Genomic DNA, 25,926 nt, shown 5'->3' on the forward strand with positions numbered 1-25,926 from the left:
CTTGCACAGTACCTTAAATAACTGTAACTCTGAAAAATCTTGAAGTCTGAAAAATAAAAAAACACATATTGAGGTAGTGTGCCATCCTAACAGGGCAAGGTGATCCTTGACTCCCCTAGTGATTAGTGAGGCTGAGCATCGTTAACTTGTTGGACATTTGTGTGTCTTTGTAGAAATGTCCATTCAAGTCCTTTGTGCATGTTCTAATCCGGTTGTTTATGTTCAGTTTTAGGAGTTCTCTGTGTTATAGATATCATTCCCTTATGTGGTTTTCTCCATTGTTTATTCATATGGCTCTGTACTGCATATCTGCGTCCAAGGGAACTGGATCAAGGGGTGTATGGGGAATTCCCTATTTGTTCAACGGTTACGACTCAGTGCTTTCACTGCTGGGGACTGGGTTCAGTCCTCTCAGGGAACTAAGATCCCACAACCTGCAAAGCATGGCCAAAAACCAAAATAAAACAAAAATATATTGCAATATATTTACAATTAATACACTGCCACCTAATTGCTCAGGTGTAAGAGGTTACAGTAATTTACACTTCCACCAATTCCATTATATTCCATTATATGCTTACTGGTCTCTCCAGACAACTTAAAAGATTTTTTCTCACTTTTGAATTAATAATTCTAAGATACATTAACTAGAATTTAGGGAACAGATAAAGAATAGAGGCGTGGGGCATGTGTGTGGTTGTGTCCAACTCTGTAACCTCATGGACTGTGCACCCCGCCAGGCTCCTGTGTCCATGGAATTCTCCAGGCAAGAATAATGGAGTGGGTAGCCAGTCCCTTCTCCAGGTATCTTCCCAACCCAGGAATCAAACCTGGATCTCCCACAATGCAGGTAGATTCTTTACCATCTGAGCCACAGGGAAGCTCAAAAGTTTCATGGAATTCTCCAGGCAAGAATATTAGAGTGTTTATCTGTTTGCTTCTCCAGGGGATCTTCTCGATCCAGGGATTAAACCTGGGTCTCTTGCATTGCAGGGAGATTCTTTATCATAGGCCCCCAATAAAGAATAAGACCTGACTTATTATGTTAATGGATCTTAGAGATAATGCTTATTGTAATAAACACACTAACAAAACCTAGCTAAGGAAAATAGGCATTTGAAAGTGTGTGAGCTTTTCAAATTTTACCTTTTTTAGTAGGCTGGTACCACTTTTCTACACAGACATTAATGATAAAACTTCCTGGGTTTTCCTTGAGGTCTTCCCCATTTGTTTTCTGTTTCTTTTTTCAGTTTATTTGCTTTGTATCTCTCAGCCATTGAGACAAGATCCTCTGGGACACTCTGAAGCCAATAAATGTCTTATTAGAACTGAGATGATTCCTTTAACATATCAGCTTTTCTATAACATGCTAAAATGCCTCCAAATAGTCAGAGAATCTCCACAGTTGATTGCAGATACCTTCCAAACAGAATGAAATGTGTCCTCTGCATAGTCAACACTGAATTTTCAAGGTATAACAACCAGTCTGGTGGTAAAACCCCCTGTCAGTAGGTACGCAGCCCTCCTGCTCACATGGCCCTTCATCTGCTTCCCAGTGCCTTTATCTGGTGCCATTTTCTCCTCTCGAGGAATGAGGACGTGCCCTGCTTCCTCTACATTCTCCAACCTCCACCCACTGGGCTCTTCCTCAGCAGCGTTCAGTGATGCTCCTCCACATTAGAACATGCTCCCCAGTTATACATTATATTATATCATCATATTATATTATAGCACCTCATCTTTGCCATGTTACAACCCTCAAAACACACATTAATTATTTGCTTAATATCTGTATTCCCTGATAGGCTGTAAGGCCCAGTACTTAGAATAAATGAAACTTGAACCTTATAGAAAATAGAGTTGCATATTCTCACCTGATTTGCTCTTTCTAGAATATTAATTAATTCACCAGCAATCTTCCAATCATTTCTAGTGATAAGGGTAATAGATACCCCGGTCCTCCTTCAAGGGGGGGAAAAGTTAACGTAATTTTATTTATAATTTATAGTAATGATTCAGGTAGCAAAATTGAATAAAACTATAGCAAAACATCAATTATTTCACAAGCCCAACCATGTATGATGCAGTAAGATTTAGCCATTCAGACAAAGAAGATGTAGTACATATATACAATGGCTGAATACTACTCAGCCATAAAAAAAGAATGAAATAATACCACTTGCAGCAACATGGATGGACCTAGAGATTATCACAATAAGTGAAGTAAATCAGACACAGAAACACAAATATCATATGGTATTATTTATACGTGGAATCAAAAATGATACAAATGAACCTATCTCTGAAAGAGAAACAGAATCACAGACATAGAGAACAGACTCATGGTTGCCAAGAGGGACAGATTTGATGGAGAAATGGAGTGGGAGGTTGGGGATAGCAGTGGACGCTTTCACACATAGGACGTCTTACAGCTAGTTCCTACTGTATACAGCACAAAGAACTATAAATATATTCAAAATCCTGTGATAAACCATAATGGAAAAGAATATTTAAAAAGTATATATATGCATCACTGAATCACTTTGCTGTACAGCAGTAATTAACAAAACATTGTAAATCAACCACTTCAGTTTTTAGAAAAACATTTAGGCACTGAAATAGCAATTTGGGATCTAATCTTCAGCTGATCAAACAGCACATCACAGGAGTTTTATGACTCGGCTCAAAGAGAGAAAGCAAAGATCTTCTTTTTCAAGGTAAGGACAGTCTGTGAGAAGAATGAGGGGTATCCCCGGGGTTGGTGGGCAGGCTCCACAGACTTACCCTGCTCTCCCAGTACGTCCCACTCTGTGGACATATTCTTCAATGTTTCGGGGAAAATCATAATTATAGACATGCGTTACATCATGGACATCAAGACCACGGGATGCTAAATCAGTAGCGATCAGTATTCGCACTTTACCTGCAGAGTGAAACCCAAAGAATACAGACACATTCTGGTACAAACCAACCCAAGACATACCTGTCCCCTATTAGCTAATCAGGTGAAATATTACTGCTTTGAATATTAAAAATACTTAAGGAGAGTGCATGGGGAAAGGGTTACTTAGTCTTTCTTTTTTCTGGCCACAGGCATGTGGGATCTTAGTTCCCCAACCAGGGATGGAACCTACACCCCCTGCATTGGAAGTTAAAGAGTCTTAACAACTAGGCCACCAGGGAAGTCCCTACTTCATCTTTTTTTTTTTTTATTGTATAATCATGCATTTTATTTTAGTTTAGTTTAGTTTTCTATTTTTTAAATTTTAAAATCTTTAATTCTTACATGCGTTCCCAAACATGAACCCCCCTCCCACCTCCCTCCCCATAACATCTCTCTGGGTCATCCCCATGCACCAGCCCCAAGCTTGCTGCATCCTGCATCAGACATAGACTGGCGATTCAATTCTTACATGATAGTATACATGTTAGACTGTCATTCTCCCAAATCATCCCACCCTCTCCCTCTCCCTCTGAGTCCAAAAAGTCCGTTATACACATCTGTGTCTCTTTCTCTGTCTTGCATACAGGGTCGTCATTGCCATCTTCCTAAATTCCATATATATGTGTTAGTATACTGTATTGGTGTTTTTCTTTCTGGCTTACTTCACTCTGTATAATCAGCTCCAGTTTCATCCATCTCATCAGAACTGATTCAAATGAATTCTTTTTAACGGCTGAGTAATACTCCATTGTGTATATGTACCACAGCTTTCTTATCCATTCATCTGCTGATGGACATCTAGGTTGTTTCCATGTCCTGGCTATTATAAACAGTGCTGCGATGAACATTGGGGTACATGTGTCTCTTTCAATTCTGGTTTCCTCGGTGTGTATGCCCAGAAGTGGGATTGCTGGGTCATAAGGTAGTTCTATTTGCAATTTTTTAAGGAATCTCCACACTGTTCTCCATAGTGGCTGTACTAGTTTGCATTCCCACCAACAGTGTAGGAGGGTTCCCTTTTCTCCACACCCTCTCCAGCATTTATTGCTTGCAGATTTTTGGATCGCAGCCATTCTGACTGGTGTGAAGTGGTACCTCATTGTGGTTTTGATTTGCATTTCTCTAATAATGAGTGATGTTGAGCATCTTTTCATGTGTTTGTTAGCCATCCGTATGTCTTCTTTGGGGAAATGTCTATTTAGTTCTTTGGCCCATTTTTTGATTGGGTCGTTTATTTTTCTGGAATTGAGCTGCATAAGTTCTACTTCATCTTTTTTAACTGCTGGCAATTTACAACAGAATAGATACCACCATCCAAATGGTTCATTAATCATGTCAAAGATATACACCTTTCAGGTAAATTAAGACAACCATCCCCCACTGCAAATTCTTACCTTGATATCCAGGTTTTAAACATGGGTTGAAGAAAGAGAATCTGATTAACATTTAGAGCTAGTTCTGGGATCTGTTAGCTGAAGGCAAATATTAGACATGGGTTCCATGAAAGGTGGTATCACTCAGGAAGACCAAGCATTGGGCAGTTTTAAACTGCAATATTAACTGTATAAATGTACCTGTTTTAAAGCTTTTTAATGCTCTCTCTCTATCACTCTGTTCTCTATTGCCATGCAGAGACTCTACTGATATACGCCGGATACCCAGGTCACTTGATAAATGATCAGCCCTAAAACAAAAAATAAAAGTCAGGGGTCTAACTGCTTATTTGAATACCACAATCAATTCATTACTGTTATCTCCCCTGGCAAGAGTCTGAAGTAATGTACATATTTTAAGACATACACCCTTCCCTCGTTTGAAATGATTATACAAATAGAAACAATGCTAAAACAAACACATGACTGATGATTTCAATGTAAAAAATATACTCACACAGCTTTCCGGCTGACAAATATTATGACTTTGTCCTTGGGAGACATGCTCTCGATGAAAGCTTGGATATGTGATCTTTTCTCATCTTCTGTGGTGACAATTATATTTTGTGTCACGGTACTTACAGCCTAAAGGATTCACAGATCATAGTACATCAACATTAATGGGCAAACCCCTTAATGGCTCAAAATCCATCTTACTTCTGTCATTGGTTAAATGTTTTAATAAACTGCCAGCAGAAAAAAAATGGCAAGTTCTTCCAAAAAATCTCCCATTCCTACTCAAGGATTTAGAGCTTGGTCTTTGACTTTTACCACTTAGTTACCCAAGATAAGCTTGGAATTTCGAATGCTTGTCAATGAGCTGAAAGCAACTGGTTGCTATCATTTGAAAAGGAATAACCATGGGTTGAGGCCAAGCTTACAATATCCATTGCCATAAATTATGGCTATAGCCTTTCCAATGTTCAGCTTATGACACTAAGAGCTTCAATTAAGTATTGTGACAACTTAATACAAAATTTCCAAATATCATTGTTACCATTTTTCTGCCCCCAAGATGAAATAGTTTCTGAAGACTTTATCCTGTCTTTTGTGAAATCTAATAAAATAAGCCTAGGCAACAACTTGTTATTAATTACCACTGATTTAAGTAAAAGGTCAATTTTCATTAATAATTAGTTAAAAGGCCAATTTCAATTATGAAGTGAAAGGCCAATGAACTTTATAATGGCAAAACATTTACAAAATTAATAAGATATAAATAGTAATTAAAAATAAGCTTACGACTAGATCCAAAGTACCAACATACACAATCATGGGCTCTTTCAAATAAGATTGTGCAAGTCTACGAACAGCATATGGCCATGTTGCACTAGAGATAAAATGTAATACAAAAATGTTAAAATGTTTATTAGGAATAAAACATTACTAAGTTTCCCTGAGAATGCTATGAACCAAAGTACCCAGGAAAGACAAACAGTACTTTTTAATGAGGCTGACTTCACAGAAAATATATGGTTCATAATGAACTGCTCAAAGAAGCTACTAGATTAAATCTTCAAATAAGTTTAATAGGTTTATAAACAAAAGGTGAAGGAGAGGTATACCTTTCCCATCTACGGGGACCTAACATGAATTCAGGTGTTAGATTAGTTTTCTCTTGGCCTTTATAAATGGTAAAAAAATAAAAGTAAAAACCCAGCGTTTTTCATACATTGTGTGCGTGTGCGTGCGTGCGTGCATGCGTGCGCGCACATGCGCGCGCTCAGTCGTGTCTGACTCTTTGCAACTCAATGGACTGTAACCCGCCAGCCTCTTCTCTCCATGGGATTTTCCAGGCAAAAATGCTGGAGTGGGTTGCCATTACCTACTCCAGGGTGTCTTTCCAACCTAGGAATCAAACTTGAGTCTCTCCATCTTCTACATTGGCAGGCAGATTCTTCACCACTGCACCACCTGGGAGCCCTTTTATACGTTGTCGGCAGACAAAACCAAGAGCTTGAGCCAAATAAAAACATTTTAACTGCAATGATGATTGGATATGTAAATTCAGATGTTTCTTCAGTCATATATTATGAAAACAACCACCTTCTGTACTTTAATACTAATTAACAAGGTTTACTTAGGAAACAAAATGAATAAATTTAGTGTATTTCCCCACTTATATACTCTTCCTTGCCTTAGTTTATCCTGGCTAAAAAGTGTTCTGTGATCAAATATTCACCTCTAAGGACAGATGGTTACTTTTTCCAATCTGAGACCCCCTATAGAACAGTTTCCCCAGGATGTTTTCATAAAAATCTTATTTTTAATTCAGGAAACCCAATAGTCATTGTTAAACTGTTGCATTGAGTTGCTATACTAAGTGATAACATATCTTTCCCCAACAGATCTCAAAATACTTTTAAGTAAGGCTCTAAAATCAAATGAATTCTGTTCCACTGGTTCTACTTTGCAGACTGGCAAATTAAACATATACCTACCTTGTCATAACTGTCTGCCTGTCTGGACGTACATCTAATAAAATCTTCATTATCTGGGGTTCAAATCCCATATCCAGCATTTTGTCCGCTTCATCTAATACCTGCATTAGAAAGGGCCAGATTAGGGGAATTTCCTGGTGGACAAGTGGTTAAGACTCTGTGCTTTCACTACTGAGGATGTGGGTTCAGTACCTGATAGTGGAACTAAGATCCTGCAAGCCACACAGCAAAGCCAAAAAAGGGCTAGATTAGATGTGGACGGTAGCTAACATACATGTTCTTTCCCTATGAATATTAAGATAACTTTCTCATTTCCTCCACTACCTGAACTATGTGTACTTGCAACACCATTGATTTGTTTGACAACATGTAAGTTTCTAAATATATTCAATGAAAATATAATTTAAATGTCTAAAGTATTCATGCGGAATTCTTTTGTACTTATCTGTATTTTCCAACATTTATAAAATATTAAAATGGAATTATCTTTAAAATGTGTATTTTAACAAACTAGAGGGAATGAGAAGCATTCCTAGGATTTAAAACTATTATGAAATGGATAGCCATTCTAAAAGGTTTGATGAGAGCTTCTTCCTCCCAGGGCCCCAAACCCCTGCTCCAAGATTACCAGGTAGGTTATGCTTTTCAGGTACACAAAGTTATTCATCTGTAGATCATGGAGTCTTCCGGGAGTGGCGATGATAATGTCTACACCTTTTGATAAGTCTTTTATTTGTCCATCTCTATCGCCACCACCATATATACAAACACTTAAAAAAAATACAGAGGTTCATGTTCAGGTGAGGAATACCCCTTCACAATTCAAAATCCCAACGAACCTAAGCCCATTTGGGGTATAAAATTTTAAAAAGTATATAAATCAAAAGTATCAGGCTAAGTATAGTCCTGGCCCCTTTCTGAGAATGATCCATAGCCATCAACCCACACTGATGTGTCCTACAAGGTCCATGTTCAAACCCTCATTACCTGACCCCGCCACCCCAGCTACAGTTAATTTGAATGAGGGGTAATCAATGCCTGGCCACATACTGAGCCAATGATGTCTCATTATGTGTGAAAACAATGAAGAGGATGTCTAAAGCTACAGAGGATTAAAATGCTGGTTCAGGGATGGCCAAAGAAAGCAACTCACCTTTTAAGACCTCTGTATGAGTATTCAGAGCACTCGGCATCCACCTGCAGAGCCAACTCTCGAGTTGGGGTGAGGACTAACATGCCAGGCCCGTTCCTGGCTCTTTGGAGAAAAAGCACATCAGTATCCATCTCAGGCACACAGGACCTTCGTCCAGTGCCTTCAAAATTGGCAGCAATGAACATCTAAGTCATCAACATGCACCTCTCATAAAAAGTTGAGAAATAAAAAGAAAAACAGCCTGACCAAAGAATCCTAGAGCCCAGACACGAGCCTTCTCATGGAACACAGCCAGTGCTTTTCTGTGTCAGACATTCTCAGAGGACTGTACTGAACGCGGTCATTGGAATAAACTTTCCAACATCTCACTGTGAAGACTTGTGGTGGATATTACCTGCTGCTTCCTGAAAATGTTTCATCGATTTACATCTACCCACACAACAGAAAGTGATTTTTCTCTGAGATGAGGCACTGCCCTTAGACCAGAGCAATCAAACATTGCATTTTTTGGAATTCTTATCTACTAAACTCCTAAAGAGTACCCAGATGTAGAAATTCTTACACAGGTTGGGAGTCAATATGAATAAATCCAGGCATTAAGTAGGACAATGTCTTCCCTGTTCCAGTCTGGGCTACTCCTATCAGATCTATTCCTTGTAGGATGATTGGCCACGCCTGTGACTAGAACAGAATGATACATATTAAAATAAAAAGTACATTTCTTTCTGTCAAGTATTCCTCCTCTCCCAGTCCCAAACTTCTCAACATTTTGAGTGCTAGGCGGTGGTGGATGTGCTGGGAGGATGCTTCTAAGAGACAGCTGTCCCTGGTGTTATAAGTTCAAATGACCAGAAATTGGCAGGGGGAAGGGGGGAAGCCAGTGAAATGTTAGAATTAAAGAAAGCATACCTGAATTGGTGTTGGCTTTTGAAAACCTGCCTTTTGAATATTTCTCATAACTTCAGGGTAACAGTGAAATGCATCCTCAAAATTACAAGTAGGGTTAGGAAGAGGACGTTTCTCACCATCTTTCAAGTCATCACAAATTATATTATAATTTTCCTTCCTTTAAGAATATAGAACAAGGATTAAGGATTAGTGGCTTTGATCACTTTACTCTCCAAGCAAGAAATTTTTTCAAACATTAAGGGCATATCTAGGAATTCAAAGGCAACTGATTGAAATCAGACTGTTGGTTAAATTATAGTAAAAAAGTAATACAAAATAGAAGCTAGTTCATCTTTTTTTTTTTTACCAGAACAGTTCTAGAGAAGAAAAATAATTACATTGTATGCATGAAAGCCAATGAAAATTTCATGAAAAGGTTGAGAATAGAAACTGAAAATTATATGCTTCATGAATCAAAGTCAGATTTGGCAAACACCTGAGGGCCTATAACATTTCACTCATATTTCCTTAATTAATCCTCAGCAATCCTTTGAAGTGGGAATTACTCTCATTGGACAGATGGTCTTTAGTTATTTGTCCATTGTCAGAGCCCTACCTCAATCCTAGAATAACTGCTCTGTCTGCTGTACCATACTATCTTAGTTTTATAAAAGATATTAACAGGAAAAAATGTTACCATTAGGACTTTTAGTTCCATATAATAAAGATTTAAAAGTAAGAAATTATTCTATTATTCAGATATCAGATCAATTTCTTATGATTCTCAACAGTTGTAGAAATAATTCTGTAAAATTACTGGTGAATATGACAAAAACTAACCATGCCTCTCTTTAAATTTAAACATTAAAATTCAGTTCCTCAATTATATGGGCTATATTTTAAGTGTTTAATAACCATATACGGATAGTAACTACTCTAGATACGAATACAACCCATTTTCCCTCTTTGCCAAAAGTTGTACTGATTAGCAATCTCTAATATGTGATTTCAGATGCAACCAAGTATTTTTTGAATATGAATAAAGTTTCAAATGCAATCATTTAAAGTCTTTTCTAAGTGAGCTAATTTACTAGCCTAATTCTACAAATACTCACTAAAAAGTATTAAAACTAACCCACCTCCAATTGTCTACTTGTTCTTGTGACATTGAACTTGTTTTTTCTGACTCTATGTAAAAGTTTTTCTTAACTGGAGGCAAACCTGCAGAAAAAAAAAAACAAAATTTAAACTTCGATGAGTAATGAGAATTCACATTTTACTGTCATTTATTCAAAGCAATAGAAATCAAACTAAAATATATATCAAGTTCACCTTGCAGACATGGGGATTTTAGATAGTTGTTCTATACTTTGCCAACCTCTAGGAGATCTCCAATGTTGGTTTGTCTTTCAATTACATTTTTCACCCAAGAAAGAGATCTTGAATAATTAAATACAAAATAAAATAAGCCATGCTTTACAAGACACTCAGTCATCACAACTGACAAATCTTTTCTCATAGCAGATTAATTCTTTGCTTTGAAGATCCATCCCATTAGTGTTAAGGAATAAAATATTTACCCTTATTCTATACTCTGAAGCTACTTTGTTTTCTTTTTTAAATGCTCATCAGGACTCCACCAACTTAAATCCTTTTTCTGTCTCCTGCTGCTGCTGCTAAGTCGCTTCAGTTGTGTCTGACTCTGTGCGACCCCATAGACGGCAGCCCACCAGGCTCCCCATCCCTGGGATTCTCCAGGCAAGAACACTGGAGTGGGTTGCCATTACCTTCTCCAACCTCTGCCCCAAATCTTCTAATACCTGTGTTGTGATGGCATTGGACAGGCTGACCACCGTAGTCACATAGTAATGGTCACTGCTTAACTTTAAATAAATGGTGTTTACTCTGAAATTCAATGAATAATATGGAACATTATACTTCATACGTAATTCAAAGTGAGAATTTAAAAAAATCTGTTTCCTCAAGAACTGTATGTACTTTTTAAATTTTTTCTCCCTTTTATTTTGCCCTTCTTGGTTAAGAAACTCCAAGATCAACTTTTGCTCAGTCACAGCAAAAGGTTAACTTACAGTTGGCAGGTTTACTCACTTCATTTCCCTTTTGTCCCAATTTTCTAATTTTATTAAACTTGTGCAGTGAATTATCTCAAAGAAGATGAGATACCAAATTTTAACCTCCCATTTATAACATAAACCACAACACTGACATAGAAACTATCATGCCCTAGGCACTACTTACAGCATTTCAAATTCTACTGTCATTTTGCATATAGATTTAATTACTAAGAGCAACACTTTTTTACAGAGGCTGCTGCTGCTAAGTCACTTCAGTTGTGTCTGATTCTGTGCGACCCCGTAGACAGCAGCCCACCAGACTCCTCTGTCCCTGGGATTCTCCAGGCAAGAACACCGCAGTGGGTTGCCACCTCCTTTTCCAGTGTATGAAAGTGAAAAGTGAAAGTCAAGTCGCTCAGTCATGTCCGACTCTTTGTGATTCCCATGGACTGCAGCCCACCAGGCTCCTCCATCCATGGGATTTTCCAGGCAAGAATACTGGAATGGGTTGCCATTGCTTTTGCCATTCACAGAGGCTAAAAACCTCAATTAAGAGGAACAACAATATACTATAGAAAAATGCTGGGATCCAGCACTAACCTGCCCACTTTTTCTCATTCCATTTCAAAATGTTTTCTCGGAATTTATCCCAATCAATCAATTTCTGCTCTCCTGAAACATCCTTCATTGCATCTTTTCCATCCGAAAGTTGGACAGCAGCAACACCTGTTAAAAAATTCCGCATCAGTTTCCAAACAAACCCTACCAATATAAAATCCCAAGCCATTTTACAATTTTCTGTTTTAATAACCCAACAATAATAATGCCTGAAACATAAAATTTAGGAATTTAGTACAACAGTGCCATGACAATTCTGATCATGGTTTTTCAGTTATTTACTTCAGATTTCTGAAAGGCAAAAAAAAAAAAAAAAAATACTGGGGAAGATAAAAAGCATGAGAACCTAGTGTTTGCTAATAAATCACACATCACTAAATCTTTATAATATTCCTGTGTGGCAGATGCTACCCCAAGTAAACAGAGGAAATAGTATCTTAGAGGCTTTTTAGAGGTACTTTCCCAAGAAACACCAAGATGCAAGGTTGCTAGCTGAATATAAGGCTCTCCTGGAAATGGCTTAATAATGGCTTTCTCTCTAGTCCAAGTATATTTGAGATGCCACCTAGATGTCCATCAGCAGATGAATGGATAAGAAAGCTGTGGTACATATACACAATGGAGTATTACTCAGCCGTTAAAAGAATTCATTTGAATCAGTTCTGATGAGATGGAGGAAACTGGAGCTGATTATACAGAGTGAATCGCCAGTCTATGTCTGACACAGGATGCAGCATCTTCTGCAGATCCAAAAAAATATCAAATACTTCAGTTTTCAAAGTTAGTCACATTCCAGGGAAATGACCATAGACAGGAGGCTAGGACTAACCCTTGCTCTACTATCAACAGCGAAGTGTATTAAAAGGTTACTCTGTTTTACTCCAAAGTAAAACTGCTAGACTTAACTACAGATATTAAGTGTTTCAGTTTGAGGAAAAGTATTCTGAATTTCACAGAAAAAAAAATTCCTTCTATAACATACTAGATTTAATGATGGCAAGCCAAAGCTTTGTTATCAGGAAAAACAGCTATAATATGGCTTATGACACTGAATAAAACATTTAAAATTTTACAGGGCTCTAGGGGGCAAAACAGACTTACCAAGTTTGGGTTCTGTTTTGTATTCTTCTTGTTTTTTAACAAGATCATCTATCACTGTTTTTGCTTTGCACTGCATTGCCTTGGTGCCAAAGATTCTTACTTCTGCTTCAGGACACCCTCTTCTTATCTAGATTCAAGGGGGAAAGCAGGTGAGACAAGTTCCCTTACCATTCCTCCGGCACTCAGTCTCATGTAGTATAAAAATGTAAAGGAAATACAGGATTGCCTTCAATCACCATCTAAGACATAATGAATAGACTACAGCTTAGATGAGTTCTTAAAAAGAACTATGAAAAACTTTGTCAACTTATCCCACCATATGTTAATAACAGGACAGAAATTAGAGTTAGGAATGACTATAAGTCATCCTCTTTAATGATTTAAGAACATAGAAAATTTACCTGTATTTTCGTGTATGTTGAGCTCTGGATCTCTTTTATATTTGACCCACCACGACCTGTTTTTAAAATAAAAGAATTTTTAAAAAATGAAATCAATTACAGGGAACCTACTACCTACTCTGCATAAAGAACCTTCTCCAGTTCTTCCCAAATCATCCAAACAAAGGCTCCCAAGTTTCAATAATCACGTTCAGTTTGTTAAAGGGGAAGCAGAAGCTTTCTATTCCAAATTGTGTGGGTGACAGGAGGCCCCTTTCCCTAGATACAAAGAATTCATCATCAGCCTAAGCAAAGACTAACTGGATAAAAGAATGTAGATAAACTGGAACCCTTACACAAAACCAAAAAATTCCAATTAAAAAATGTTCAAAGGTCTTGAATAGACCCTTCTTTGAAGATTTACTTATGACCAATGCATGTATATAAAAATGATTAAATCATCAGATATGCAAATCAAAACCACAATGACGTATTACCTGTTAGAACGGCTCATCAAAAAGACAAGGGTTAACAAGTTGGTGAGGATATAGAGAATGGGAACCCTTGCGCACTGTGGACAGGAATGGAAATTGACGCAGCCACTATGGAAACAGCCCGCAGATTCCTTTAAAAACTAAAAATAGAACTACCTATGATCCAGCAATCCCACTTCTGGGAACTTCATACACAAGCATTGAGGGACTTCCCTCGTGATCCAGTGGCTAAGAATCCACCTGCCAATGCAGGGAACACGGGTTCCATCCCTGGTCAGGGAAAATCCCATATGCCTCAGAGCAAGTAATGAGCCCATGCACCACAACTAATGAAACCCAATACTCTACTGAAGCCTGCAACAAGCCAAGAGGAGCCCTCACTCTCCACAACTAGAGGAAGTCCCCACATAATCAAAACTAAATTAATTAAATATATTTTAAAAATCCTTTTGAAAAAAGAATCAAAACTAGGATCTCAGGATGATAGCTGCATTCCCATATTCATTTCAGCATTATTCGCAATAGCTTAGAGGTGGAAATAACCTAAGGATCTATGAACAGATGCCTGGATGAAGAAAATGTGGTGTATGCGTACAATACAAGTTTTCAGCCTTAAAAGGAAATCCTGCCATTTGTGACAACAAAGATAAACCTTGAGAGTGAAATGAGACAATAACAATAACAACAACAACAAAAAAGACCCTGCATATTCCACTGCTGCTGCTGCTGCTGCTGCTGCTGCTGCTGCTAAGTCGCTTCAGTCGTGTCCGACTCTGTGCAACCCCATAGACGGCAGCCCACCAGGCTCCCTTGTCCCTGGGATTCTCCAGGCAAGAATACCGCAGTGGGTTGCCATTTCCTTCTCCAGTGCATGAAAGTGAAAAGTGAAAGTGAAGTCGCTCAGTCATGTCCGACTCTTCCCAACTCCATGGACTGCAGCCCACCAGGCTCTTCCATCCATGGGATTTTCCAGGCAAGAGTACTAGAGTTGGGTGCCATCGCCTTCTCCAATATTCCACTTCTACAAGGTGTCTTATGTAATCAAACTTACAGAAACAAAGTAGAATGACAATTGCCCGAGGGATGGGGGTAGGGGGGATGATGAGGAAACAGGTGAATGGGGAAATGAATTTTTAATAGGCAGATTCAGTCATGCAAGACGAAAACCTTCTATAGACCTACTACAAAAATTTGTTCTCACAGTCAACAATACTGTAAGTGTATGTTGTTTACCACAATTCTTAAAAGGGGGGAAACCTTAATTCCAATCATTTCTAAATGCTTTTCAAAAATGGATTTGTAAGACTCAATATATACGGAGAAAAACAACCCTGTTTTTCAGCAGATAAATCATACTTAAGTTAATACCCTACACCTTCTTATCTAAATTGGCTGTCTTCTTTGTTGTTCACTGCGGGGTAAGCTGCCAAAGATTTGATCTTTTTTCCCAAAGATTTCATAAGCCTAAGAGTTGGCTCTCCCAAGTCACAGTCTCTATAAACTATCACCTAACCTGCCTCTTGAGAAATCTTGAGAAATCTGTATGCAGGTCAGGAAGCAACAGTTAGAACTGGACATGGAACAACAGACTCCTTTTCCAAATAGGGAAAGGAGTATGTCAAGGCTTTATATTGTCACCCTGCTTATTTAACTTACATGCAGAGTACATCATGAGAAACGCTGGGCTGGAAGAAGCACAAGCTGGAATCAAGATTCCCTGGAGAAATATCAATAACCTTAGATATGCAAATGACACCACCCTTAGGGCAGAAAGTGAAGAGGAACTAAAAAGCCTCTTGATGAAAGTGAAAGAGGAGAGTGAAAAAGTTGGCTTAAAGCTCAACATTCAGAAAACGAAGATCATGGTATCTGGTCCCATCACTTCCTGGCAAATAAATGGGGAAACAGTGGAAACAGTGACAGACTTTATTTTTGGAGGCTCCAAAATTATTGCAGATGGTGACTGCAGCAACGAAATTAAAAGACACTTGCTCCTTGGAAGAAAAGTTATGACCAACCTAGACAGCATATTCAAAAGCAGAGACATTACTTTGCCAACAAAAGTACATCTTATCAAGGCTATGGTTTTTCCAGTAGTCATGTATGGATGTGAGGGTTGGACTATAAAGAAAGCTGAGCGCCGAAGAATTGATGCTTTTGAACTGTGGTATTGAAAGAGACTTGAAAGTCCCTTGGACTGCAAGGAAATCCAACCAGTCCATTTTCTAAAGGAGATCAGTCTTGAGAGTTCATTGGAAGGACTGATGCTGAAGTTGAAACTCCAATACTTTGGCCACCTGATGCGAAGAAGTGACTCACCTGAAAAGACCCTGATGCTGGGAAAGACTAATGGCAGGAGGAGAAGGGGACGACAGAGGATGAGATGGTTGGACGGCATCGCTGACTCCATGGACATAAGTTGGGTAAACTCCGGGAGTTGGTGATGGACAGGGAGGCCTGACGTGCTGAAGTCCATAGGGTCGCAAGAGTTGGACACGATTGAAAGACTGAACTGACTGACTGAACTGATCAACTATCAGTTGCACTCAACGCCATCATTTTAGCAGCAAAGTACGTCAGAAACCTCGGGGTGGGGCTGGGGGAGGGGACTAGCCCGCTGGCTGGCAGGTGACTGGAGGCGAGGTGGGCGGGGTGGGAGTGCCGTAGGCCCCGCCCCGCCCCGACCAGCGCCCTGCTACGCTCTCACCGATCACGGCGCCCACGCAGTCGTTCTTCAGCTTGAAGGAGAGCGGCGGTACTCGAATACCCGCGCCCTCGGGCTGCTGGAGGCCAAAGGAGCCCCTCTGGCCTCCACCCGCGCAGGTCCTTTGGCCTCTTCCACCGCCTTGGCTTGGCTCCTCCGCCGGCCTCGTGTCCGGAGCCCGAGGCAGCGCCTCATCCCGCCGGGAAGCAGCAACCCAGGAGGAGGCGTTGGCGCCGGTTTCCGGCCGAGACATGGCTCCGCGAACAAGATCCGGCCCTGCACCCTCGGAGTGCCGTCGAAGGCTGGTCCTGAGGGGCCGCCACGCAGTCGCGGCTCCGGCCCTTGCGCGCCGGCGCCCCGCCCCGGCCGCCTCCCATTGGCGGGTGCCACGCCCTGAGCGGGGCCGGACCAATGGTCTCCCTCCGTTCTTCGCCCCCGCCGATGCGCGAGCGCCGACAGCAGGCCGAGCGCCCGCCTCTGGTGCCTTGGGCCTTCCGCGCTCGCACGCGGCCTGGCCGCCGCGAGGATCTGCATCTCAGTGATACAGACGCAACAGTCATGTTCCCAGTGTTTTTGTTTTTGAAAGCATAATGCACAAGTGTTTAATTATCCCTATTTGAATGGTCTTATTTCTGGAGAATAGCAAGATATTTTGTACTCTTTACATTCTTTAAAGGCTTCCACAGGTTTTGGCAAACACACGTGATCCTTTAGAGTAGTTCTAGGTGTGTCAGTGGACTCAGAATCAACCTACCTCACCAGCGCTTTAAGACGCGTTTAAGGTGGAAGCCATAGCACTCTGCAACTTGCCTAAACTGATGGGGCAAAGGTCCAGGGGGCCGCCAGCTTCTTCCAAGTGGTTGGAGCCTTGCATCAGGCCTGCGAGACACTGGCAGTGCTGCAGTCCAGAGATGTGCCCAATCTCATGGGTTAAAGTCTTACAGACTTAATGAAGATAGTCTGACTTGTTCATATTATTCCTTTATTATCTTTTTTTCTTCTTTATTATCTTTTTAAAGTTAGTGGAATCTGCAGTGATGTCTCATCTTCAACCCACTTATGATACTGGTAATTTGTATCTTCTCTTTTTCTTAGTTTAACCTGGCTAGAGGTTTACGATTTTTTATCCCCCAAAGAACCGGCTTTTGGGTCCATTGGTTTTCTCTTTTGATTTCCTGCTTTCAATTTGATTTTCACTCTTTTATTATTTCTTTTATATTGCTTACTTTGGATTTAATTTGCTCCTCTGTTTCTAACTTCCTAATGTACAGACTTAGATGACTGATTCTAGACCTTTCTTTTCTAATATATGCGTTTAAGGCTATATGTTTCTATCTAAGCAGTTTTCACTGTATCCGACAAATGTTGTTGTGTTTTCATTTTCATTTAGTTCAAGGTGTTGTTACCATCAGGACTTCCTTGGTGGTCAAGTGATTAAGACTGCACTTTAGGGCAGGGGCCCAGGTTCTGTCCTTGGTTGGGGAAGTTCCTCAATGCCTCTGGATACAGGAAAAACAAACAAACAATAAAAGCCAAAAACTATTGTTCCGAAACCAAACTTGAGTCCACTCACCTGCCACACACCAAAGCCAATCTACTGACCCTGGGTTATGGTTAAGAAAATTAGTGTTTGTTTGTGGGGCACCAAGTAATAGAGAGGAAATGACCCCTGAATACACTTCGGAAGGACTGATGCTGAAGCTGAAGCTTCAATACTTTGGCCACCTGATGTAAACAGCTGACTCATTGGAAAAGACCGTGATGCTAGAAAAGATGGAGGGCAAAAGGAGAAGAGAGCGCCAGAGGATGAAATGGTTGGATGGCATAACTGATAGGATAGACATGAGTTTGGGTGAACTCTGAGATATGATGAGGGACAGGGAAGCCTGCATGCTGCAGTCTATGGGGTTAGGAAGAGTTGGACATGACTTGATGACTGAACGAGAAGTAAGGAGAATAGGCAGCTCATGCTTAAAAGGCCTGAACTCCCTGATGACTTTCAGGGCAGAGTTTTTAGAGGCAGTATTTGGAGTGAAAGCTGAGGCTTGTGGAATTTCTCACTGGTTGGTGGTGATATAATGGGGTGTTTTGGGAATCTTAGTCATAACCTTTTGGTTCCAACCTGTCTGGGATCTACACATATTCAGCATATTGTCACCATCCTCCAGCTGGGTGGGGGTATCTTGGTTTCTGCATAACGCTCAAAGATGTTTCAGACTGTTAACCTATATCTCTTGAAGAGGACCTGGACCTATTTTATGGCTGACAAACTATTCAGGCTATCTTGCTTAACTGCTGGTTCTGGTCTTAACCAAAGTCCTGGTTCCTCCTCTAGGAACAAAACAATATGCCCCTTTGAGTTCTTGTGGAGGGACTCAAGCCCCACCCGGGTGGAGGATGGTAAATTACAGGTGAACAGACGATTCCTAGAGTATGACACTGATACCTTACCACCAACCAATCAGAAGAAAGTCATACACCCTGCAGTCCTCACTCCAAATTTTGTCTTTAAAATCTTTCCCCAAAACCATAGGGGAAGTTTGGGTAATTTGAGCCCAAGCCACCCATTCTCCATGCTTGGCCCTTGCAATAAATCTTTCTTTGTTCCAAAGAGATATTTTGGTTGTTTGGCCTCAGTGTGCTAGGGCACACAAACTTGGGTTGAGCAACCTAGGCATGTCTTTGTATTCAAATAGGCTTCTTATAGAAAACATAACTGTTGTGTCTTGTTTCTTGATCCATTCTGACAATCTCTGACTAAACTGACCACTTTAACATTAAATTGATTGCTGAAATAATTGGTTAATATCTGACATATTTGTTACTATTTTCTGTTTATTGCTGAGCTTGGTTACAGCTCAGGAGCTTTATTTGGTAAACAAAGGATAGGACACCCCCAAAGCATGAAGTGGGCTAACCCTGAAGGAGCGGCATCAACCTGTCTTGGCTCCCTCTTTTTATACTTTTTGTCTCCTGCCTTGCAAGCCTGCCGTATCATCACCAATCAGGATGATAGCGTAGAAGAGGGTGTGTTTGTTTCACCTAAGTTTTCCACTCCTGTCTGGGAAGTTTTCCCTCATTTCCTTTTCACAGGTTTTTCTCCTTTCTTCATTTTGAACTCCTTTTTCTATTCTAACTACCTAACATTGCCATTGTCCTTTATTCTTGTTTTTGAACTTTCATTCTTTTCAACATTTTGTGGTTTTATTTGTGCAAATGAATTTTATTTTCTCTATCTTAGTTGAACAATTATTTAGCTTATTTTTAATTGAGTTGTTTTATTATTGCAGTCCATGGAGTCACAAAGAGTCGCACACAACTTGGCGACTGACTGAACAAAAATAATTTTATTGACTTTTAACCATTCACTGTCTAGTTTGTATACAAATCCATTATTAGAAATGTGCATTGCAAATAGTTTATCCAAGTGTGTGGCTTGTTTGTTTTTTTTTCTTTAAACAGTGTTTTTCACAACAAAGTTGTGTTTTTGTTTTTTTGTTTTTGTTTTTCCTGCACTGTGAGGCTTGTGTGATCTTAGTTCCTGACCAGGGATCGAACCTGGGTCTGGCAGTGAAAGTGCTGAAGTCCTAACCACTGAGCTGTGAGGAAATTCCCAGAAATTTTTATTAATTTTTATTATTTGACTTTCTGAAGGATTTTCTTCACTTTGTTCTGCCATATAAAGGCGACATCTACAAACATTTAAAGAAGAAATTGTACTAGTGATCTAAAATCTCTGCCAGAAAACAGAAGCAGGGAGGATAGTTCCTAATTGAGACCAAAATTACCCTTACACCAATATGAACACCAAAGTTGAATATGGGTTTTGAGTGGTAATGATGTGCAGATGTGGGTTCATCATAGTAACAAATGCACCCATATGGTGAAGGATGCTGATGGAGAGGGAGTTCCTGAGGGAGGGGTGGAGGCTTGCTGCTAAGTCACTTCAGTCGTGTCCGACTCTGTGCAACCCCATAGACGGCAGCCCACCAGGCTCCCCCATCCCTGGGATTCTCCAGGCAAGAACACTGGAGTGAGTTGCCATTCCTTCTCCAATGCATGAAAGTGAAAAGTGAAAGTGAAGTTGCTCAGTCCTGTCCGACTCCTAGCCACCCCATGGACTGCAGCCTACCAGACTCCTCCGACCGTGGGATTTGCCAGGCAAGAGTGATTGGAGTGGGTTGCCATTGCCTTCTCCAAAGGGGTGGAGGGTTAATGAGATGTATATGGGAAGCCTCTGCACTTTCTGCTCCATTTTGCTGTGCACTTAAAATTACTCTTTTAGGTCTATTTTAAGTGGAGCTTTGTGTCTGTCCAGCTTCCCTTTTTTTGTTTTGTTTTGAATTATCTAATTCCTTCCCCTTGGGTGTTTGATTAGGAAAATTAACATTCTGATACTGTTTTTTCACTTGGTGAGAGATGGTGAAGAAAGGGAGATCTAAGATATTAATTCCAGATAATATAAATCCTTGTACTTTTCTTATATTTGCATTTTAAATTATTCATAAAATACAGCAGAATGCATCCCCACCCTATCTGTGACACTAAGCCTTTTGTAATAACCAACCAGGAATTAGAAGGGCCTTCACTTAAGCAAATAAAAAATCGGTATGATTATGGGGACTTAAGGTGAGGTCTGTCACCTACTTGCCCCCTCTAGACATGGATGGAAAAGGAACAAAAGGGTGAGTTCAAGCATGCTTTTGACCTGAAAGGCCCTGGAGGCTGCACTTTCTTCAGACAGAAATGTGTCCATTGGTTCACACATTGACCTGGAGTATGACAGGTGACACTGACTTCCAGCTCTGGAGTGGGGCAGGGACTTGTCCTGCTCCAAAGGCAAGTGGTGAACTAGCACAGGTCTGCCAAAGTCATACCTGGGCCCTTCTCCACTGCCAAATGCTCAAGCCTCCCAAGTCCGAGGCTGAGAAGCTGTGTGGTGGCCCAGCTGCCAGGGTGGGGCTAGAGGTCACCTCTGTATCAGTCCTAGGACTCAGCAGGGTGAGGAGCCTCTCTCCTACAAGGGGACTCAAATATTTCCTAGTCTCTTCAACACACAGATGAGCAATTCTACTCGAATTTCGGCACACACCAAGGTGAGAACTCAGTGGGAACTGTGATTTTGGAAAACAGACCCTGTAGGGCTTAATTCGTCACCTGGACCAGGGAGAATCATACTGTCTCATAGAGACAGTACCTACCACCAGCTGGGTTCTTCTCATTTAGTTCTTAGAAGACTCCTGTGAGGTGGGTGTGCATGTCTCCATTTCACAGATAAAGAAACTGAAATTGTGGGGTACTGTACTTGAGGCCCATGGGGAGGTGAGGCCCAAGCCAGGCTTGTCTGCAGTGCCATTTTTCTGGCTCAGTTGGTAAAGAGTCTGCCTGCAATGCTGGAGACCTGGATTCAATCCCTGGGTCAGGAAGATCCCTGGAGAAGGAAATGGCAACCCACTGCAGTATTCTTGCCTGGAGAATCCCATGGACAGAGGATCCTGACAGGCTACAGTCCATGGGATCACAAAGAGTCGGACTTGACTGAGCAACTTATACTTCTGTTTTGCCTCTCAGGACCCATGGCAGCATGATTCCAGCTTCAAACTGCAATTGCTGAACAAAGAAAAAAACTATTGTCTTCCTCAGGACAGCTAAGTGTAGTTTTAACGTCATTATAGAATTAGTGGGTTCATTACATATGATTTCAAAAAATAAAAAATATAACCAAGAGATAAATTTATTCCTTCCAAATTTTTTAACCAGGCAAACATATGGAAATTCTGGAAACTGGAAACCATATATTAAAATTTGCACTCTGACTTTCCCCCTTAAATTTTATAAAACAGCATTTTCCCATGTGGTTAGGCATATGATTCTTCACTATATACTTTTCTGCTTATAATTTGTCTTTTGACTTCATATTTCAGAGACAAGGCATAGGTGAATTTTTTTTCCAACTTAAAGTTATAATTCTATATAATTTAGTAAAAACTACCACTGTTCTTTTATAATGACAGCATTTGGAGGATGATCTAGAAGTTCCCCTTTACCCTCAAATTATATAAACTTTGATCTATATACTCATATAACATTGATTTTAAAAAAATTATATTGCCATGTAGTTGATTTACAATGTTGTTTAGTTTCATGTGTACAACAAAGTGATTCAGTCATATATGTATAAATATTATTTTCCAATTTTTTTTCCTATAGGTTATTACAGAGTATAGAGTTCCCTATGCTATAAGTAGGTCCTTGTATATTTTATATTTTATATATAGCAGTGTGTATATGTTAATCTCAACCTCTTAATTTATCCCTCCCCCCCTCACCTTTCCCTTTTGGAAACCATAAGTTTGTTTTCTAAATCTGTGAGTCTGTTTCTCTTTTTAAAAAGTATATACATATTTATACATACTTTCTCTGGGCATATATTAATATCTGGAGAAAACCATACTTCAAAAAGATACATGCACTGCTATGTTCATTGCAGCACTATTCACAATAGCAAAGACACAGAAGCAACCTAAATGTTCATCAAACTATGAGTGGATAAAGAAGATGTGGAACATATATACACAGTAGAATATTACTCAGCCATAAAAAAGAATGAAAAAATGACATTTGCAGCAACATGGATGGACCTAGAGATTATCATACTAAGTCAGACAAAGACAAATACCATATGATGTCATTTATATGTGGAATCTAAAAAATGATACAAATGAACTTATTTATGAAACAGAAACAGACTCTAGCATGGCTTTTTATTTTTTGTCTTTATTTTTGGCCACACCATGTGGCATGTGGTACCTTCCCCGACCAAGGATTGCACCTTCCCCGACCAAGGATTGAACCCACACCCCACGTAGCATAAGCACGGAGTCTTAACTGCTGAACCACCAAGGAAGTCCCAGAACTGATTTGTAAAAGATGGAAAATATTTTTGTTCTTTCTGGGGGAAAAAAAAAAAAATCATTTGTGTATATCAAATAGTCATCCATGTTTGTTTTCAAAATGTCCCTTCACTGGTTTAAAATAAGTTTAATTATGTGCCATATACACACATACACATGCATTGCTGTACTTCTGGGCTTCCTATTCTGTTCCACAAAGGCAAGGAGACTGACATGAACTTGTATTTTCAAAGAATGACTGGCTGCTCTATGCACAATATGCTTTAAGGATGTCAAGATTTTAGAAAGTTGTAATTTAAGCAGCTGTAAGTCCACAAGAAAGTGATTACAAAGGATGGTGATGGCGTGGACTAGTTTCTTAGCAGTGGAGGTCATGAGAAGCAGTCCTATTTGAGATTTATGTTGAAAGCAGAGCTTACCTGATTTATTTAGAGTTGTAAAATGTGACAGACAAAGAACTGTCAACCTGGTAAATGGGGGTGGCCTTTACTGAACAAGAGAAAACTAGGGGAGGGCAGATGCTGGGTGCAGGTGAAATGAGGGATGCCTGTTACAGTGCAGGTGCCAGATAGAGAGCTGGATATGGTAAATGTTTTACTTCCCTATGATTCTTTGTAGCTTGACACAAAGTTGCAAAAGGAAAAAAAGCAATATCTGAAGAGAGTAAATTGTGTTTGTGATTTTCGAACTAGTAATTCCACATCTGGGATTCTTTCAGTTTTAACGGAAATATTCGTAACATGCAAAGAAGTTTTATGTGCGTAGATAGTAGTCATAGCAGGAATTTATTGATTATTTGCTATTTGCTTGACACAATTAAGGGCTTTAAATGCATGAATTCATTTAATCCTCACAACTCTAAGATGGAAGGACTTTTATCACCACCACCCCCATTTATTGATGACAACTGAAAAACGGAGAGGTTAGACATCTTGCCCAAGGTTGCACCCAGCTAGCGAGTGTAGCTGGACTCAGAGATTATACCACAAAGGGGAAGTGGAAGTGGAGTAGGCTCTGGGATTCAGAGCAACTAGTCATTGTTTTCTGCAGAATGTCACAGGCAGTCTAAGTGTGCAAGTACATCGTCGTGCATAGTAATTATCTGTTGAACTAGGAAAATAGTGTGAGCTGGAAATTGTGCTGAGTTCTCTGCATGCAATGTTTATTTAATCTCCTAAAGGCTCCTACAAGTATCACTATTTTTACTGTCCACATTTTACAGAGGAGGAAGTCGAGGAACAAAGAAGTTACATACACTTCTCCAAGTCACAAATCCAATAAGCAGCAAGGGTAGAGCTGAAATGCACATTTTTCTATTCCTTCCATAAACATTTCATGCCAGGAATGTAGTAGGCATACCTAGAGGTAGAAGACTTGGTCTCAGTTCTCAATGACCTACACCCTATCTGAGCAAACAAAAGCAGATCCAATTGTCCTTTTGATCCCTTAGTCCCAGAGGCTCCTGTGGACTGAGTTGGAAAGCCCGGGGCAGCACCGCCAGGGGCAGGCGGGGCCAGCGCAGAGCAGTCCTCCAGGAACACTTGGGTCCTACGTACCGGGGCTCATCCGCTCGCAACAGGCACACCCTTGAGAATCCCGGCACCCTGGCACCAGGTCTGGCCTGATACTAGGTTACTGGGGTGGTCCAAGCCTTGCGCCAAAAACCCCAGGGCCCCCCTGACCCGGGGGCTTCGAGGGTTCCCACGGGCTGTGGTATCCAGAGTCCACTGTGGGGACACTGTGGGGGCCTCGTCCCAAGAGGAGGAGTATTTATCTGTATTCATGTGTCAGGCACACATCGACCTGCGCCTCCTTCTCGACTGGTTCCAAGGAGAACACTTGTAAAGCAAGTGGTCTTCGACCTGCCCATGGAGCAGGCGGAAGAGATCCTAGGTGAGTTCTAGGCGGGGCACGCTCCACCAGGCCCTCTCCTCCACCTCCCGCGCTCCCAACCTCGGGTACAGTCGTTTTCCCGCTCCCAGAGCAGTCCTCGCCGAACTCACAACCCAGGCACCAAATCCTGCACTTCAAGCAACTGACCGAGATCCCGCTGCAAATGCAAACTCTGGACCCCATGAGCCTGGCCGGGATCTCGATTTTCCTGCCGCCCTAGAGACAAGCTCAGCCACTGTCCTTTGCAGAAGGAGGCAACTGCTCCTCACCTGAATGTGGGAAAGGGCTGCGCGCTCCCGGCCTCTGGGCAAGTTGAGGACTAGGACAGGTAGGGTGGAGACAAACTGGAGCTGTGGCCTGAGACGGCAGCCCTATTCGCCTTTCCGCGAGGTGTTGGGAGCTTTCCAGGGTTCACGATTACTCCCTCACTCCACCCTGCGCGCTCTGCCAGGGGGAAACAACTCCACAAGGTCCCTGAAGACCTCCTGCAAGGTAAGATGGAAGGGGGGAAGTCGGTGTGTCCCTCTGCCCCGCTCCCACTCTCCTGTGTGTGCTCACTCAGACGGGTCTGCCTCCTTGCAACCCCATGGACTGTATGTAGCCCGCCAGTCTCTTCTGTCCATGAAATTTTCCAGGCAAGAACACGGGAGTGGGTTATGCCATTTCCTCCTCTTCCGGATCTTCCAGGGACTGTACCCGCATCTCTTAAGTCTCCTGCATCATCGGCAGGCGGATTCTTCACTACTGCTGCTACGTGGGCAGCCCCTTATAAAAGACTGTAGACATTTAAGGGAAAGATTTGTCTGTCTTGTCCTCGCCTGAGCCTGGTGTCCCAGTTGCTCCCACCCTCCCTCCTCTGGAAGAGCAGCGGAGGGTTAAACCGGTCTC

General features: G+C 40.9%; 1 protein-coding gene across 1 annotated transcript; it reads right to left on the bottom strand.

The window, feature by feature from the left end:
- Positions 1 to 1,152: 1,152 nt before the first annotated feature.
- Positions 1,153 to 16,575, bottom strand: DDX43 (DEAD-box helicase 43). The gene is made up of 16 exons (XM_027973470.3): positions 16,235 to 16,575; positions 13,055 to 13,110; positions 12,654 to 12,780; positions 11,535 to 11,660; positions 9,999 to 10,080; positions 8,881 to 9,037; positions 8,534 to 8,652; positions 7,972 to 8,073; positions 7,447 to 7,588; positions 6,819 to 6,919; positions 5,620 to 5,707; positions 4,835 to 4,962; positions 4,519 to 4,628; positions 2,785 to 2,923; positions 1,875 to 1,962; positions 1,153 to 1,301 (listed from the first exon to the last, which is right to left on the bottom strand). Exons 1-16 carry the CDS (start codon positions 16,482 to 16,484, stop codon positions 1,185 to 1,187), a joined length of 1,932 nt encoding a protein of 643 aa, XP_027829271.1. The 5' UTR covers positions 16,485 to 16,575; the 3' UTR covers positions 1,153 to 1,184.
- Positions 16,576 to 25,926: the final 9,351 nt, after the last annotated feature.

This window comes from Ovis aries, chromosome 9 (genome assembly GCF_016772045.2).
Source record: "Ovis aries strain OAR_USU_Benz2616 breed Rambouillet chromosome 9, ARS-UI_Ramb_v3.0, whole genome shotgun sequence".
Lineage (NCBI taxonomy): Eukaryota > Metazoa > Chordata > Mammalia > Artiodactyla > Bovidae > Ovis > Ovis aries.

Bases quoted from the DNA above. Each gene is read 5' to 3' on its own strand.
- DDX43 (XM_027973470.3), bottom strand. From the start codon at position 16,484: ATGTCTCGGCCGGAAACCGGCGCCAACGCCTCCTCCTGGGTTGCTGCT. The intron at 9,038-9,998 runs GTGGGTTAGTTT...ATATTCTTAAAG, and splicing joins GAACAAGTAGACAATTGGAG to GAAGGAAAATTATAATATAA. The intron at 1,963-2,784 runs GTAAGTCTGTGG...CCCCCCTTGAAG, and splicing joins GGACGTACTGGGAGAGCAGG to GAGGACCGGGGTATCTATTA.